At 42.8% G+C, this 17680-nt stretch overlaps 1 protein-coding gene across 2 annotated transcripts in view; it reads left to right on the plus strand.

Annotated features, from left to right (window-relative positions):
- Positions 1-278: 278 nt before the first annotated feature.
- The window catches only part of LOC308387672 (glutamate receptor 1-like), a 108869-nt gene continuing 91467 nt past the window's right edge, over positions 279-17680 (plus strand). For both annotated transcript variants that reach the window (XM_080867887.1, XM_080867884.1), the window contains exons 1-2: positions 279-765; positions 9431-9565. In XM_080867887.1, coding sequence (XP_080724013.1) covers positions 672-765; positions 9431-9565 — 229 coding nt within the window. In that variant the 5' untranslated portion in view covers positions 279-671. The remainder of the gene's footprint in view (positions 766-9430; positions 9566-17680) is intronic.

Raw genomic sequence — 17680 nt, forward strand, 5'->3', positions numbered from 1 at the left:
GGGCTGCAGTTGCCTTTCTTTGTTCCACCAAACAGCCACTGCTCCGGTCACGCTGATATACTCCTAGGATGGGTCTCGAACCCATAACCACTGATTTAGGAGGACAGTTAGAGGCGCTGCCTCAGTGATGGCCGAGTGGTTAAGGCGTGGGACTTGAAATCCAACCGGGTTTCCCCGCGCAGCTCAGAAGCCTGCTCGCACCGGATGGGAAGGTTTAGAAGGAAAAGACTGAAGTCTGTAAACTGACCAGATCCCGTGACGGTGAAAGGTGTAAACAGTTAGCACATGTGTGAATCTCAGTGACCAGCGGGAGAAGCGGGCGATCCTTCACTAACAGAAATCTGACCTGCTGAACTCTTTTTGTCGTGTGGCCAAATGTGTTTCACAGTAATGTCACGCACTGATTTTGGTGTAACTACACTTGACTGATGTGCGCAGCAGAAAGAGAGAGAGGGTGAGAGAGTGGAGGGGGTGAGAGAGGTACAGTCTCAGCGGCAGCACGGCTCTGCGCTCCGAGTGTGGATGTTAGAAAAGAGGGAAGGACTCCGAGACACACACACACAGAGAGGAGCGCTACCGGTGGACGTGAGTGTGCTCGCGGGCTGCGGAGCGTCTCTCCGGTCAGCTGTGAATGGGATTACGGCGGCTCCTCCGGGACTGCAGGAGGAACCATGCGGCCGCAGAGCTGCCCGCTGCCCTCAGCACTGCTCCCGCTGCTGCTCGGGCTCTGCAGCGGCACAAGTTTCCCAACTAACATCAACATAGGTGAGTGAGCCCCGAGAACCCGGGTCTGACCAGCCCGACCCCCACATATTCAGATCATTCATATCATGATTCACGCGTGGACGCCTGGACCCGAGTGCTTGCGCTCCTCCAGACTGTCTCGAACGTTCCTGCTGTGACTTTGTGTCGATGTGCTTCTGTGATCGGGATTCCCTTACTTACACTAAGTTAGGGTTTATATTTCCACGCGAGGACAGGCGCTTTTTGTGTCTGCAGCACTTTAATATCGCTGCAAAACGCAGGGCATCTTTACCACTGTGACGCGAGGCGGAGGTTGTTCACGGTGATTCTCAGCGGCGGGAAGATTATGGAGATCAGCACCGCGGACAGAGTCACAGACTCAACAACCAACAACTGAGTTGATTCAAACATGGCTCAAAAATCGTTAAATATGAGAATCATTGAGGGAAAACGGGGATACCGGCTTCAGCACCACGGACAGAACTACTACATACGAACAATAGTGGACCAGCATGAGCACCAGAGTCACGGCGGGTGTGACTGATTGTTTTTATGGCCTTAAATTAAATATAGTTAAAACGTTGCCATGACTGGGGGGGTCACAGAGACACAGACAGAGCTTATTACAGGCTTATTTTAGGACAAAGGACAGAGTCACAGTAGCTTAATGTGCTTTATGATTCATATGGTTTCTGCCATACACATTTCAGAATCAGCATTTATGGGGTCAGAAAGTCAGACGGTAATATTCAGCACCATGGACAGAATCATGAAAGAACATTGTCTGTTTTTATGGACAAATTCCTAAATTTAAATTTACAATTGAAATAAGAGAATCAGAACTTTAGAGGGAGAGAGCGATAAAGACATGGGCTGGAATTCAGGAGCCGGAGAGAGAGACAGGCCACAGCATGGCTAACATCACTTAAGAACGCAAAGTGTTTTTTAAAGAGAAGTATGGTTATTATATTAATCCATAGGGATTAGAAGAATTAACACCATGAACAGAGCCATATAGGGCTACCATGGCTACTCATGTCAATAAACATGATCAGGACATCCCAGTAGTAAGTCCCAGACTCTAATCCCCTCAGCTAGCCCCGAGGCTACATGTACACAACAGGATTTTCCATATTGAGCTATTAATTTATGAGCCAGTCACCTCTGAACCTGATCAGCTGTTTAGTCTGCTTGTTGCTGAGATGCGTGAAAATGTCCGTTTGCGGAGCGGGTGGATTCATTTTCTCTCAGAGGACTGATCATTTAATGATTGCAGCTCTAATGCCACACATTAGCGTATTAACTGTGTTTTTATTGTACGATGGTGTGTTATGATAATCCTGACTTTGCCTGTTTGATGGTTCTTATAATTTCCTCTGAGACATCCCGGCCGATGGGACTGTCAGAGAGGAGCCTGCAATCTTTCTTTGGAATGACTTTATCATATTTTTATCATATTTCTAAATTTAACTGTATCTTTTCATTAATCTGAAGTATTTCCTGAGGCTTTAGTGATTTCCTTCAGCTCTGTGTTAAACCGCAGTCTGCTCGGGTCACTTTACAGTTTTACTGTCAAGTCTAAATACTTGTGCTTTGCTGTTATATCACTAGATGGAGTTATTGATGATTTATTCTCCTTTTAAATGTACCTTTTTTTCCATCATTATATAATATTAAAAACTGAGAAAAGAGCTTATGATTTGTGTCCTAATGGTTCAACTGTTATTATTTAGCTGGTTGTAAAACACTCTGTGCCTCTCATGTAGGCTCACATAGATGGTGTGGTTCTCTTGCTCAAAGTCACTTTCATTTAGGGACAGATGGAGTCAACCCTGCCATTACTCAACATCTTGCACTATGAGACTCTACATATAGAGCTCTAACGCTAATTCAGTCGGGACCACTACAGAGCAGACCCCAGGTCAGTGACAGCAAAGTTGAGACTAATTAAATGGGATGCAAAGCAGCTTACAGACGTTCAGATGTTTAAATAATGCATACCAAATAAGATTAAACAGGGGTCACTGATTCATTTCTTATAAGGGGCTAAACTGCAAGCCCAGTGATGGAAGCAATGCAATGCAAGTAAAAGTGGTCATACTTTAGTATATACCTATTCATCCCCTGGGGGAGTAAAAATCCAGCTTTACTAAGTAAAAGTAGAGGTTAGGGTTAGTGCCTTTTAATCAGAATCCCCACTTTTATTAGATGCGTTGGGTTCAGATTTGGATTGAGGAGGTTTTGCAGGATTTCTTGCTGTGGGAGCACAGAGTTGGACACTGGCTCTTGCTGCTTCTCAGATACATATTTAGCTTGAACAAGAAAATCTGGGAGAGATCATCCTGATGTTCTCAAATAATATCACAACTGGATCCAAGGACTCAGGTGATGCAGAGTGTGGAGGAAGCTTCAGGCTTGGTGGTTAAATGCGCTATCCTGTTAGCAAGGCTGCAGCTGCTTCAAATGGAATTACTAGAGTTATTTTAATCAGTGATTCATTCAAGTTATTGATCAAATTAAAATATATAACCTGCAAAAGTGCCCAGTGATTAAAACTGTTAACATCTGATATTAGTGATGCATAAAGCTCCAGAAAAAGGAAAAAAATACCAACATGCGGTTATAACAAAGTCGTACAAGAGTGAATATTCTGCGTCCTCAGGACTTTAGTTATGTAACTTACATTTCTATGCTACCATTTTCATGCAGCGAGCTCAAGTAAAGCAGGGGCTCAGTATTGTTTTCTGCCCTCAGTCCTGATGTCAGTAAACAGACGTTCAGCGGGAGTTTATGAAGCGGGGACTCCTCTGCCTCCTCGTCTATTCCCATGTCGAGCCTCGACTGGTCGGCTCACACTCAGCGATGTGTGGATGAGGCAGCTGTGGGCTGTAGCGCGTGTTACGCTGCCAAAATGAAGTTTAAATGTGATTCATCAGGCCGCTGGTCCAGATTCCCGCTGTGGCTTCCACTCAGGTGGGATGCTCATTTGGCATCAAGTTGAACTAACCTTCATTTTACTGGAATAAAATCCCTCCTGCAGCGTGACCCTGCACGCCCAACCAGAGCGCCTCGGCACTCCTGCACGTCTTTATAGCTTCAGTCACAGCAGATGGATTGCTTCCAGCCCTCATTTCTCTGATGAATAAATCATAAATGATTCTAATAAAATTTCACAAACTGTCTAGGGATTGCAGATTTTATTCTAGGTAAAATATACACAACAAACTCTATCATTAACAAAACCTTTATCCGAGCATAGTGCCTCATTCAGGTTTTGCAAAGGAGACTTCAAGTTATATAAAGTTTAAAGATGGAGACATGGAGTACACAGATGCAGAAATGAAGAAATTAATTTATTCTATTATTATTGTATTCATGGGCAAACATATTGTGACCCCAGTTGACTGAAAAAAGTCCAGTTAAGTCATGTGACTGAACATGCTTCAGTGATAAGTGACGAATGGAGGGAATTTGACTTCTGTCTGTCATGTTGACCCAGCATTTTCAGTTTCTTATGTTTCTGGTATTCTTCTGTATTATGATTTATGTCTGATTCTTTAGTTATCCTGCTTTGATTATTATTATAAGTCTACGTTTCAGTTTATTCTGGTTTAGGGTTTAGTTCTTAAGTTTTGTTCTTATGCCCTCGTGTTTAGTTTAGGTTTAGTTCTGTGCTTCGTCTTCTCTGCCCGTGTGTTCCCTCTGTGTAAAGTCCATGTTTAGTCTGTCTTTGTGAATTGTTTCCTGTTTTATTTTGAAGGGTTATGTCTGATGTCAGTGTTTCTAGCTTCGCTCCCCCTGTCTCGTTAGGTCTCATTCCTCCCGGCTGTGTTCCCCTGCTGTCTCTAATTCCTTGATGACCTCCTTAGTGTGTTTAAGCCCCATGTTTCTTTGTGCCAGTGTCGTGTTGTACCATCAGATTTTGCCTGTGTGTCCAGTTTGTGGGTTTTCCCAGTTAGGTTTCTGTTTTGTTTTCTGCCAGCAATAAAGCTGTGGTTTTTGAGTTGCACTCAGTCTCTGAGTCCTGCATTTGGATCCTCACCTCCGCCTGCCCGCACACAGAGCCCTGACACTGTCATAGAAATCCAAACAAAGACGAGAGCTGGAGTTCCACTGGATCAGGAAGGAAAATGAGAAACTGCAAAGGTTGTATGTTCCTTTAAGACAGGGGTGTCGGACTCCAGGCCTCGAGGGCCGGTGTCCTGCAGGTTTTAGATCTCACCTTGGGTCAACACACCTGAATCACATGATTAGTTCGTTACCAGGCCTCTGGAGAACTGCAGGAGCTAATTTAGCCATTTAAATCAGCTGTGATGGTTCAAGGACACATCTAAAACCTGCAGGGACACTGGCCCTTGAGGCCTGGAGGTGCCCACCCCGCTTTAAGAAGTACTCCAACCTTCACAATGAAGTAAAATTTTGCAACAAACTGCTCAAAACTCATTGAGCTCATTTTGTAGTCCATCTGGATATCATAGTTTTGACAGAGGAGCCTGGGGTAAGTGCCGTCACATTCTCTGAGCTTCTCTTTACTTGCGACCTATTAAATACTCTTTCACAGCTTTTCTTCCCTTCACGAAATCTTCCATTGAGTTCAAGCACTGTTTGTGTATTAACTGATGCCTTAGTAGTGTGGCTAGAAATGATATTTGTGTGTGTGTGTGTGTGTGTGTGTGTGTGTGTGTGTGTGTGTGTGTGTGTGTGTGTACTGAGATTTTTATTTTGAAACTGTAAACAGCAAAAATGTCCCATTTTGTGTTTGCGTTCCTCCTGGCTGATGTGCTTGATGTGGGATTTAAATATTTCCTGTGGTGTCATGACTCCTGTTATGTGATATTGTTACTTTTATCCCTATTTATGATTATCTTTTCACTGTTTTTATGCATTTAAATGTGCAGTGTGTTCATTGGGCAGAAACTTTGCTTTGGCTGAGCTGGGTTAGCTGCACTGGAGCATTCATACAAGTGAAAATGTCTCCTCATGTTTCCTGTTGCGTACATGAGAAACCATCTTTTTTGAAGGTCATGTAAAATATATGACAAGCAGCTGTAACCGGTGTGTTCCTGCGTTGTCTGACACTGAAAGGTAAAAGAAAGAAAGACCTCCAACTTGCCCGCTCCAGCTCCTACAACCAAATGTAAACCGTAAGGAAGAGGGTTAGCTCAACCCACCACAACTTCCAAGCTAACAAAAATGATCTATTCATGATAGCATTAACTGTGCCTATAACACATGTGGCACACGCATACTACACATTTACAGTATCTACCAAAGACGGGCACAGTGATGACAATAACTGAACTAAAACACAATCAGAAACATCAGGGTGGCTAAATATACATTATGTGTGTTGTACAGTGTTGGGAAAGAAATGACCCCAACCTCTCCCACAGGGGAACTGTGGAAAAGGGGAGGGGCCAAAGGGGTACCCCGTATTTATAGGGTTGCACCAAAGAAGGAGAAGGGGCTCTAACTGATAATGAACATAACTACAGGCTTGAAGGTCCTAAAAGTCAGGTATGATAGGAGGGGTTTGGGGTCTAGAACACATTTTGTGTAATTATAACATTATGTAATTTATGACCTGGTTACACAGACATGGAGGCGGTTGGAAGGTGATGAATCATAACAGCTGTCTTGTATTAAAAAGTTATTGTAAAGTTTGAATATCTTCGTGTTCTCCTAAGGTAATAATGACTAAATATGATACTGACTTGTATAACTACCAGTTTAAAAAAAACAGTAACTGGGTAGGACACAAAGAAAAAGTCTCCAAAATGCTCGACTGGGTTAAATGAATAACACAGTCAAACTTCAGAGACAGTGTGTCCAGTTGGGAAGCATAAACTGTGAATCCGTTTCACCTGCTTTACAGATGAAAGTGGCAGCAGGTGCGCTGGACAAACCCCAAATAAAGGGAATGGTCTTGCAGGTGCTGACCACAGACTGCTGCGCTCTGCTCATCCCTCCTGGCTGCTTTTTTTTTTTTTTTTTTTTCCGAACTGACCGAACTGTCAGATCCAGAATCCACAAGGGGCCGGCGTCCTGCAGTGAGACAGACACCGTGCAGCTGGATTAATGTCCTGTTGGTGTCTCTGCAGTGTAATGGGTGCTTCCTGTCTGGACACATTGATATCTGCGAAGTTCAGCTGACTTTGTGTTATACTGCAATGATCGGGAAAAAAACACCTTCTCTCTGAGTGTGAACCTCAGATGTGAGTTATCAGGACGTTTGGAATAAAAATCATAATGATGGCCACAGTGAAGCTGCTCATGTCTATTTTAGGGGGCCTTGGCTGAAACAAACTGATCAACAATTTCAAATGTGAATACAAAGTGATGACCCGCACCGTGCTTTGTTGGAAAAACTAATATACAGTAGGAGTGTGAAAAGTATGAATTTTTTGTGCTCCATATCGCCCCCCTCTGGTGACTGAAATCCCACTTACTCAATAATAAAAATGGCATCAAATTGTGGAGATGCTGAACTGAATTTGTGCGTATCATAAACTTTTATTTCCCCACATTTATTTTTATGTGATGATCTAAGAAGCTCTGTAAAAATCTCAATATGTTTCTGTTGAGGAAACCATGGCGATGCTAATTTCTGCACTGACTGGCTAAATAAAGATGAAGGAGAAGCTCGATGCAGAAGAAAGATGGTTTCCTTCCTTTTTCTTTAACTGCAGAAAATTTGTGCCTAAATGTCACCAAACAGCAGCAGAAAATCAACCATAACTGCGAAAAAAGCTGGAAACTGAAACCTTTTATTAAACTGCTTTATTCAAAGATCTGTTTGTGTGGAGACAGAGGACAGAGCAATTTTTACTTTCCTGCTGAGAAGAAGAGTCGTGAAAGCTTCACCACAAAAAGAAAGAAAAACATAAATTAACATTTGAATCGAGGAAGTTGGAGCGCCCTGCTGTGCAGTCATATGAAAGCATCTCTTCCTCCTTCAGCACAGAAAACAGAAGAGGGTCAGTCAGTCGGAGTTTAAGTGTTTGGATAATTTCCACGTGACCCTAGAAACCATTATGCTGAGAGGGTATGAGTGCCGTAAAATGGCTCCAGTAAGAGCAGAGAAAAGAGGCTTTTAACAGCAATTACAGCAAAGCGGGCACTCGTCATTATTAGTGACAATGGTAAACTCTGTGTGAGCAGCCAGCTCACGGGCAGCACAATCAAGCATCTCAAAGTTTCTTAACTTTACTCCCATTTCTTATTTTAGGGTAAAGTTGGAGTTTGAGGTGCTCAGGAGCAGTGAGTGTGAATACACTTACATGCAAGTATGAAAACACACAGTTCAGCTCCACTTTTCTTTTATTGGGGACATGAAAGCGAAATAAATTGGAAGAAATCTTCTTTGCTATTGTTAGCATGGCTGCTCTATCACGACTATATGGACATCAAATTAAGAACAGCAAGCTGGAGGAGAGAGAAGCTGGGAGTTTATTCATTTCCACCCAGCATGAAGACAAGGAGCCACATTTAACCTCATTTACAGACAACAGAGAATGAAATCTGACCCTGATTAGCGGCCTTAAGTAGACTAATATGAGCTGAACACGTGAAAATGTTTCACTTCATAGGAACTGAGGAATTTTGGCCTTAAACAGGACAAAGGTTCCAAGTTCAGACAGGAGTGAGACACGGCTGCTGACTGCTGTTTCTGGCTATCAGCAGCAGGAAGTGGCATCCACATTGACCACTTTATAGACAAAATCTTTAGATGGTTGAGTAACTAAAGCTCCACACTGAAAAAAAGTGGTTAGACATATTTTAAATAACAGTCCTTTAAGGCGAAACAGGAGAAGCCCCACAATTACATCATTTAGTTCCAATTGGGTTTTTTTTTAAGGCATTTCTATATGAGTAAGAGAAGCTAGCTTAACAGTAGACTCATGAGCTTCATTAGCTCCCTGCTAAAGGTGCAGATGACTTGCAGGCAATGTTCCCTCTAAGCTACGCGCGTGCGCAATCGCGCACTGCTGGCACGTCTCTGCGCACAGAAAATCTAACCTGAATTGAAACTAAAACAAATACGTTAACAATTCTGTTTTGCAGTTTAAGTTAGTAAGTGACCGGAAACTGGCTGCTCCACCCAATGATGCGATTCACATTCGTATATACGCAGCTAATCAACGTCGTTTACGGGAAAGACTAACATGCTTTAATTGTGCTAAACAGCTCCACATGAATAACTAGCACGAGCTAATTAGCACAATGTTACGTCATGGACATTATTATAAAATTTTTGCTTTGCGGAGAGACGTTTTTCCTGCAATAATCCAGAACACACCATTAGCTTTTCTGCAGAGGGAAGCAGGGCGATGCGTTGACCCTTGATTTCCTTTTCTTTTGACTTTTTGAGGTTTAATTTAAAGTTTTACTGAGTGTGACACAGAGCTGCTTTTATAAACTCTGTTTGCATTTATACTCTAAGAACAGCATAAAGTGGGGGCGCTCTTCAGGGCGGTCCTATAAAGCACAATCACTATGAACAGCTCAATAAAGATTTCACTCTTGTATCTGATTTCATGTTAAATCAAACGGCGTCAGCTCTTACTGTAAAGGTGTTTTTGGGCTTGTGGGTGAGCGGTCGTTTCTCTCTCTGGGGCTTTCCTGTCCTTTGTGCTTTGGGACACTGAAGAACACCCTCTGTGTGTCTCTGTGTGTTTGTCAACAGGAGGCCTTTTCCCCGGTGACTCCCATGAGTACGAGGTGTTTCGTTTCGCCCTGGCACAAAACCAGGACATCCCCAAGCTGGTGCCACAGGTGGACATGGTGGACACGAGCAGCAGTTTCGCCATGACCTACGCCTGTAAGTTCATAGACCGATGGCGCTCTGGGGCGGGCCAGAGGGTGACTCTTTGTTGGTGTTTGGGGTATTTTACCACATTTTTAACTGAGCTTTTTAATTCTGGTATAAACAGCATTTTGTGCACCTGTGCTTCAGCAGTTAGTTTCCATGGAGCGTTTCTACTTGATTTAATTTCATTTTACAAAGCGGTTCAGGTGCCATGCTCATCTTTTAGATATCTGAATTGATATGAATGAATGCAAGCAGGAGGACCTGGTGCATAAATCTTTGAAACAAAGCATCTCCGGCTGTGCTTTTTTTTTCCTTTTCTTTGTGCACTCATATCCCAGATTCCAAAACGCAGCGGGGCATAGAGGATGTTTACCTCACACTGGTGCAGTTGGATCAGATCAAAGTTGAGTTTTGCTCAACAGTTTTGGGATGGAACTGGCTGCCACTGGTCCGGTGGATTTGGAGGTCACTCTGCTTTGCTGAAATGTAGCAACAACACGGTTTATTAACTCTACAAACAGTCTGATGTTTCCTTTCTCTGTAATGAAATTATCAGCGCTCACTGTGGAGTACTTTTATTATTTCATAACAGCAGACAGAAAGGAGTGGCTTCGCTCAGAGTTTGCTCAACATTTATGAGTGAAGCCGTCATTAAAGCATCATCCAGCTCAGCCTGTGGTGATCAGCGTGAACTCATCAAGGAAACAATTACAAGAAAAATAAGAACCATCTGCAGAACTCGGAGACATTTGCAACAATCAGAAAGCTTGTTTATATGAAAATGTAAAATGTACCTTCATAACTTATGACCTGTGTGCTCCAGTCCCCTGACTTTGATGTACTTATTTTCGGCTGTATGTGGATGTAAAAATGTAGTTTATCTGTCAGGTTACACGTGCCCAAACAACTGGCAGAGCTCATATTTGAATAACACTGCAGCTGTTTCATCATCGGCTTACTCCGCACGGTCTCTTACCACAAAGTGCTCCAAACATCTGAATCACATTCCTCCCACGACGTCAGACATGCCGCTGGTGTCCTGCAGCACCGATGCTTCTGCTGCGGCATTATTAGATCCCGAGAGAAGAATGTCTCAACTTCTCCGAGGTTTCAGCACTTCTTAATGTTGGTGTGTGGAGTTGCAGGCTGACAGGAGACGTTCTACATGTATGAAGTAATAGAGCGATTGTTGTGACAGTGGAGTGCGCTGCATTCGAGGGCTCGCTTTCAGGAACCAAACAAACAGTCTCTGCAGCTGATGCTGCTCCGGCTTCATTCACTGAACTGAGAAAGTGTCAAAAAAGACATGAAGAACATTACTGGAGATCTTGATCAGAGAGCCAATGATGAGTTAGAAAATAATGGAAAAAGTCCAGGAGTATAAAAGAGTTTTTACAATAACTTTAGCATTTTTAAGATAAGATCAAATAACCTTTTTTAGTCCCACACGTTCAAAATTTTTTGGTCACATGCTAAATCTATTTAACACTTTAAAGTCAAGAGTTTATGAATTTCTGAGACTTCTACATCATCACTGTATATTTTAGCGATGTTAAAATTTGGTGTTTGGTGATTTGCCCTCTTAACTTCACCAAAGGACAAATAGAATTTGAATTTTAAGGGCTGAAAAAAGATTTCGGGTCAGTTTAACTGCCCCGCTGCTTTGCTTTGACCGCAGTTACAAGGCAGCAAATTGTGCCATAGTTCTATTTCCAGACTTTTTATTTTGGAAGGTTTGAAATGATTTTTAAAGACAGGATTTTGCAGCAAATACATGTTTAAGATTTCAGTGTCAAATTCAGCAAAGCAAATTTCCTGCCGGTTATTTTTGGGTCTTGATGATATAACACATGGTTTTTGTAGCTACTGAATGTGCGCTTTTGCTCGGATGCTTTTGTGCATTGTTAGTGTATCATTTGGCTCTCTGTGGTGCTTGTCTGACTGGGTTTTTTGAAGGGTTAGCCTGCCGTCCGCTGCACTCACCGTCATGGGTCAGTGCATCATTCTCCCGTCATCCAGACTTCATTCAGCAGACCTGGGATTTACAGGGTAAACACAAGTACATGGAGCCTGGCTTCAAAAGGGCACGTTGCGGCAGTAAATGGACGCAGACCATGGGGAGCTCGCCACTAAATGGACTCTGGCTCCGGGGAGCGTTCTGTACAGTGCAGCAGGTTTAGACAATAATGTGCTGACCTGTTTCATTCTGCCCCAAAACACTGAATTTACCACCTGAATGTTCAGCTGCTGCTGCAATGAATCAGTTCAACCTCAGACACGAGGCTTCATGTGTGACATGAGCTGTTTAAAGAGCTACAGTACGAGTGCTTAATCACACTGAGTACAGACCACAGCACATGTCATCACTTAACATCATTAGACAACAGAGGTCATTACAACTTATTTAAACTGAGTATTTCACATACATCACTCTGGAACTCAACTCTTTAAATTAAGAAATCAGCCTAGCAACACTTTATCCTTCAGTATTTAGCATTAAAAACAGAGTTTAGTTGTCCTGAAAAAAGTGATAATGTTGGTACTCGTCAGAAAGGTGATGCTACTCAAAACACTTGGTCCAGTAAGTTTTTGGGCCAACGCAGTAAATAATAGAAAAACACAAATACAACAATTTGTGGTCATTTATTTAGAAAAATGTGACTAGTAGCTATGATTCTTATTTAACATGGACATAAACGTATTTATTGTATGCTTTAAACCGATGAGTTGCTCAGGTATATTTGGGGAGTCATTTAAACATTTTAAAAATCTTGTTTTTATGACAACAGTATGATTAATTTACAATTGGATAAACAAACTTTTAAGCCTCAGTCTCGACCAAAGGGATGAATTCTTATTCTTGTTATACTTCTTTGAAGTCCGCTGTCTGAGGTTTATTTGTAGCTGATGTTTTCTAATTAAAGTATCTGCAGATGAGTCTGCGCAGTCAAGAAAATAGGCAGTCTACACGGATCCTTGTTCGCCATGTGGTGGTATAAGTTAGACCCCAGCAAACCTCAGCAGGGTCACAGACATGAAAAGTATCCTCAAGACTTTATGTCTGAAATTTGAGTTGTTGCTAAATTAGCTAAATTACACATGCTAATCAGCAATAGGTAAAAGACTACCGACCACAATTTCTTCAACGATGAGTTAGTACAACCAGCTGCACAGAAAGCTCCACCATTTGTCAGATAACTGCATTAGAAAAACTGCAAAAGGCATCAACAACACAAACATGATCCAGAGATCCAATTCAGTGACTCCAATTAGTAGACAGCTAGCAACTGCAGTCGTCTGTGTTGCAATCCATCCATCAGTCTAAGAGGCCACGCCCCTAGTAATGCAAACTTTAAAATTCATCATTATCCAAGTATTTGAGTTATTAAAGAATTCACCCACCAGGAGGCTAAGGTTCAGGAGGTAGCGTTGGAAGGTTCCCCGGCGCCTTTAGCCTGCGTGGAAGTTTATCCTGAAAAGTTGTCCACAGAGCCTGATGTCGCAGTGTGAATGTGTGAACTTAGGCAAAAACATGGTTGTATGATCGTCTGTGAATAAGTGAAGGAGGCTTGTCGTAAGAAAGTGCTTTAAGTGCTCAAATGGAGTGTAAAAGTACCCATCCCTTTATACACAGATGTAATGAAGCGGCTGAGAGTTGGAACATTTTTCGAAGTAAGACATAAACATGTTTATTTCTGCTGTAAAGAGATTTTATCAGGCAGTCTACAGGGACTGATCACGGTGCACATTCACTTTGATGATTGGTGCTTTACCTGGACCTGACATTTCCCACGGCCGGCGGAGCGGACCAATGTGTCACAGTGAGATTCTCCTCCATAATGCAGAAAGTCTCTAACGTTGCTATCTTGAGATGCTTTGTGGATCCAACCTGTCCTCACTCCCAACTTATCACATGACCCGTTGGTGTCACCGCGGCTTAAACATCTTTAATACGAGGCTCTGATCTTCTGAAATAGATGGAATGAGTGTTGCTGGTGTTGTTGAGGAGTAAAATGTAATAAATGTTATTTATTACTGTGGCAACAAAGAAAATGTTGGAGGAGCTTGTTGCATTTTGACAAGCAGTGTTGGTGCCAATATTTCAAATCAGTGACAGAAAACTTTAAAATAAGAAATAAAAGTGACACAAACTGCAAAAAAGGCTCAGATGAACCTTAACATAAGGAAGTAAACATGACGTTGGTACCAACACTCGAATAAGAAATGCTTCATCGTCATCTCTGAGAAGCTCAAGTATTAACATCAGTTTATTTATTCATATTCTATCTTGAAGCCGGCAGTTTTAGCAGCTCCAGTCTCAGAATACTAAACAAAAAAATGCTAATGCTAATAAAAGTGGAATATAAAATCAGCTCTCAGTGGTGCAGCTGTGCTCTGCAGCATTAAAACTAAATCTGGAGTGAAAGACAATTGGACTGCACATTACACAGGTTAGTGTTGTTATGAGGGCAGATATTTCTTAACGTCCTCACTGATCATGTTTTACAGCCTAGCAGAGCAGATAATCCCAAAAACATGCTTCCAGTTCAATTGTGAAGTCTTTAGAACCAGCGCCATGTAGTTAATAAGCAACAAGTGCCTGTGTTTCTGCTGAGTCATACTTTATACATGCGTAGAGCCGCACAGAGCCGGTCGTCCTCTCTCATCTGACAGAATCGTTAGCTTTGATTTGGACGGGGCTCAGTCAGGATCTCAAAGTTTGATATTCACAATCTCTTTTCACCCAGTTTTTCATCTTTATTAACCCTTAAACGCACAGCCTGCTGGCTTGGATGCATTTGTTGATCTGAGTGTTTCAGGAAGACAAAGCGTCCGTCCATAGGAACGTTTCTAGACACTTGAGAGGGGTGAGGATTTTGAACCAACGTGTTCTCTATTACTATCATTTACGTACAAAATAAATATCTTTATCTCCAGTTTGGTACCAAAGACTTGGAGAAACAATGCTGAGGAGCACTAACGCTGCTCTGGTGACTCAGCACCTCACTAAGATGCTTAGTTTTCCTATCAATTACCTAATTAAAACAACCAGTGTATCATAGGCCTCTAAGCAGTGTTAGCCTATTGGTTGTTTGTAGCTGAGTGAGAAATGTTTTCAGTCAGTTATAGTGAGTTTGTCTGTGCTGGTGTTTTAGGTTTGGCTTATTCCACCTGAAGGTGAGTCCATCGAGTCTCTGGATCTCTTTAAAATGAAAATTAATGAGAGAAAATCAGTGAAACCAAAAGTGGCCAAAAGGATAGCTGTCCATGCATCCATCAGTCCATCCATTTTGTAGGTGCATACTACTGTTTGCAAGTCCCCCCCCTCGTAGAGTCTGCCAAGGAGAATGGTTAGAAGCTATGATTGCAAGGAAAGATGGAACCAGAGATCACATCGCCTCGTCTGAGACAGCCCTGAGGGAGGCCTTTGTTGGCAAAAGCTGGGCGGAAGCCATCCTCTGGACCTGGAGGAAGGACAGTGAGGGTCCTGTGCTTTTAGCCCTCTGATTACCTCTAGTGTTTTGTTTATCATCATATTTCCAATTTTAATTCTTATAGAAAAAAAGGCGTCACAAAGGATTCACATGTCCTCCATCTCAGGACGTCTCTGTCTGAAACTGAGGGTCAAAGTGGCTTCCAGAAAAAGTCCAACAGTTAGAGGAAGGTTTCACAGTTGTGTGAAGGCAGCTCAGTGCAGAGCAGACCTCTGTGGGTCTTATCCTCGCAGCGCTACCACCTGTTCCGACAGGCCAGTTTCTTTGGGTGAAACAAAGCAGCCTCAGTGTCTGATGCTCTCCTAAAAACGCGTCCTCTGCTCGCTCCTCTGAGCAAACAGGAAACCACAAAGTGCAACTCCTGGTTTCCTCTTTTCTGCTGGTCAGCAGGTGCCTCTGAGTGTTTCTATGGAAATGCTGGTTAGTGGGTGTCACCGATTGTTACCATGGAAACTCCGCTCAGTCGGTGTCGCCCATTGCTGCCATGGAAACACCGGTCAATGGGTGTTTTCTTGTTGAGAGACTGGCTCCGGAGCTGCTGTTTCTGTGTCCTGTGGGAAAATCAGGCTGCAGTCACTTACTCCTGTCTGTTGCTCTTAAAATGGCCGGTTTCTGCTTTTCCTTACTTCCTGTTGGCTCTCGTGCTCCAGTGGCGGAGGTTCTTATTAATGATGGCCTCAGTTACTTTCAGATAATGAGGTCAGAATAAATACAAGTAATCTCAGACTCCTTTAAACACTTTGATTTGTTTAGCTCTTCCCTACTCTTGGATGTGTATGACACCAGTAACGTTGTCACCGCAGGCACTGAAACCTCAACCACCTGCTGTTCAAACTTTCTGAGGGGCAGCCAATTAGAAGAGAGTTGGCTTAAAGTGGGAGGGGCTTGTTTCAGATGTGGCATAGCCTGAGGGATTGCACCAAAGCTAACTGTTGTATAAATGAGGATTATTTTGGATTCTGAATCATGCAAAACTTCTCTAATAGAGTCCCAGAATAAAGATATGCAGCTGGATCTGAGCAGAATACGACCACTTCAGGCTCTGACTCTGTTTCTGTAATATTAACTCATTGCCTTAAAATATCTTTTCACATATAATTTTTTTTGTATAACTGCACCCAGAATAGCTGATAACTGCACTTTATTAAGTGTCTGAGGACTGAGGAAGTTACCTGTTGTAGCCAGATTTATTCCATTGCCAGCTGATGCTCAGGTTCAGCCGCTTTGTTGTTTTATCAGCGCTCTGATTGTTTTCAGCCCAGACTCTGACTGCAGAGCTGCACTCTTGGAATATGAGCAGACTGTGGTTTGGGCATCATCTTCTCGAAAGAAATGCTAAAAAAACAACATTTGAAAAATAGGCTTTCTACACTTCTCACGTCAATAGCAGATTGTGGATTATAGGTTATCATTTGTGTAGAACGTTGTATTAAGACTGTAAGCAGTTGCAGGTTGGTTGTGTTTTTTGGATGTTCTGGCAGCCTGGGTGACATCAGACAGGCAAAACTAATAGATTCATATCATTTATTCATAATAAAGTCTGAAGGCCATGAAAATCATGAGAGAACAAAAGAGCAGGAGTGAACCTGGAGAAGGTCATGAAGCAGGTGAGAGAATGTGTACCGGCAGATGTGTTTGTTAATGCTAACTAATGAGCTAATCAGCTTCATTAGGAGGACGCTGATTTAACAAAAGTCAGACCCAGAGGTATCACACACAGATAATCTGATGATGCTGCAGGTATTTGCATATTCAGAGAAAAACCTGAGTTGAGTGAAAACGTGAGTTAACATTTCTGTTCTGAAAGTGATATAATCATCTGTGCTTTAAAAATTAGATGTAACTTGTGTTTAGTGAGCTCAGGAGATGCTGTCAACAGAACCAGGCGGCTGTTTTTATCCTGAGGTAAGCCAGCTGTCCGTTCCACCTTCGTGCAGTCGAGTTTTCATTTTAGTTTTTTCTACGTGCGAGATTTATTTTTCTTTCCTGAGCTCAGGCCACGTTGTTGAGTGAAGCGGCTGTCAGTCACTCGAGCCGTCATCACGAGACTAAATCTTGATAAAAGTGAGAGTGAGCAGCTTGTGTCGGAGTCTCAGCGCTCAGAGAGATGTTTGTTTTTCTGCCTCAGAGCGCGCTGGAAAGACGCAGCCATGCTGCTCGGCGCCGACTCTAGAGTCTGTCTCGCAGGAGGCCGAGCTCAGTCTGTTTTACATTTCACACAACAACAGACCGGGGAGAAAGCGGGAGGGGAGGGGTTAACAGTAAGAGAGAAAAGAAGCGAGAGACTGAGCAGGAACAGAGGAAAACGGGGAGACCGAGGCTGGTACAAAAAGCACAGAGGACAGTTTCTCATGTGCAATTATGATTTCAAATTCAGGTTCAGCTGTGGAGAGGACATTTTATCAGCTTCAGTCCTGAGCTGGCCAAACGGCAAGTGAACAGACACTGACAGCAGGACTGCAGAAATCATAACCATGAATATGAGCTTCATTATTTAACATGAGCGCTAACAAGTGAGGATTTCCTGAAAGAGTTGGAGCTTGTGGGTTGCACGGGGTTCTCAGAGTTAGCACCAGCCCTGGCTCCCTACCATCGTCTGGTTCCACTGTGGGATCTTTGTGGGTTCATT

Source organism: Rhamphochromis sp. 'chilingali' (assembly GCF_963969265.1).
Source record: "Rhamphochromis sp. 'chilingali' genome assembly, chromosome: 19".
NCBI classification, from domain to species: domain Eukaryota; kingdom Metazoa; phylum Chordata; class Actinopteri; order Cichliformes; family Cichlidae; genus Rhamphochromis; species Rhamphochromis sp. 'chilingali'.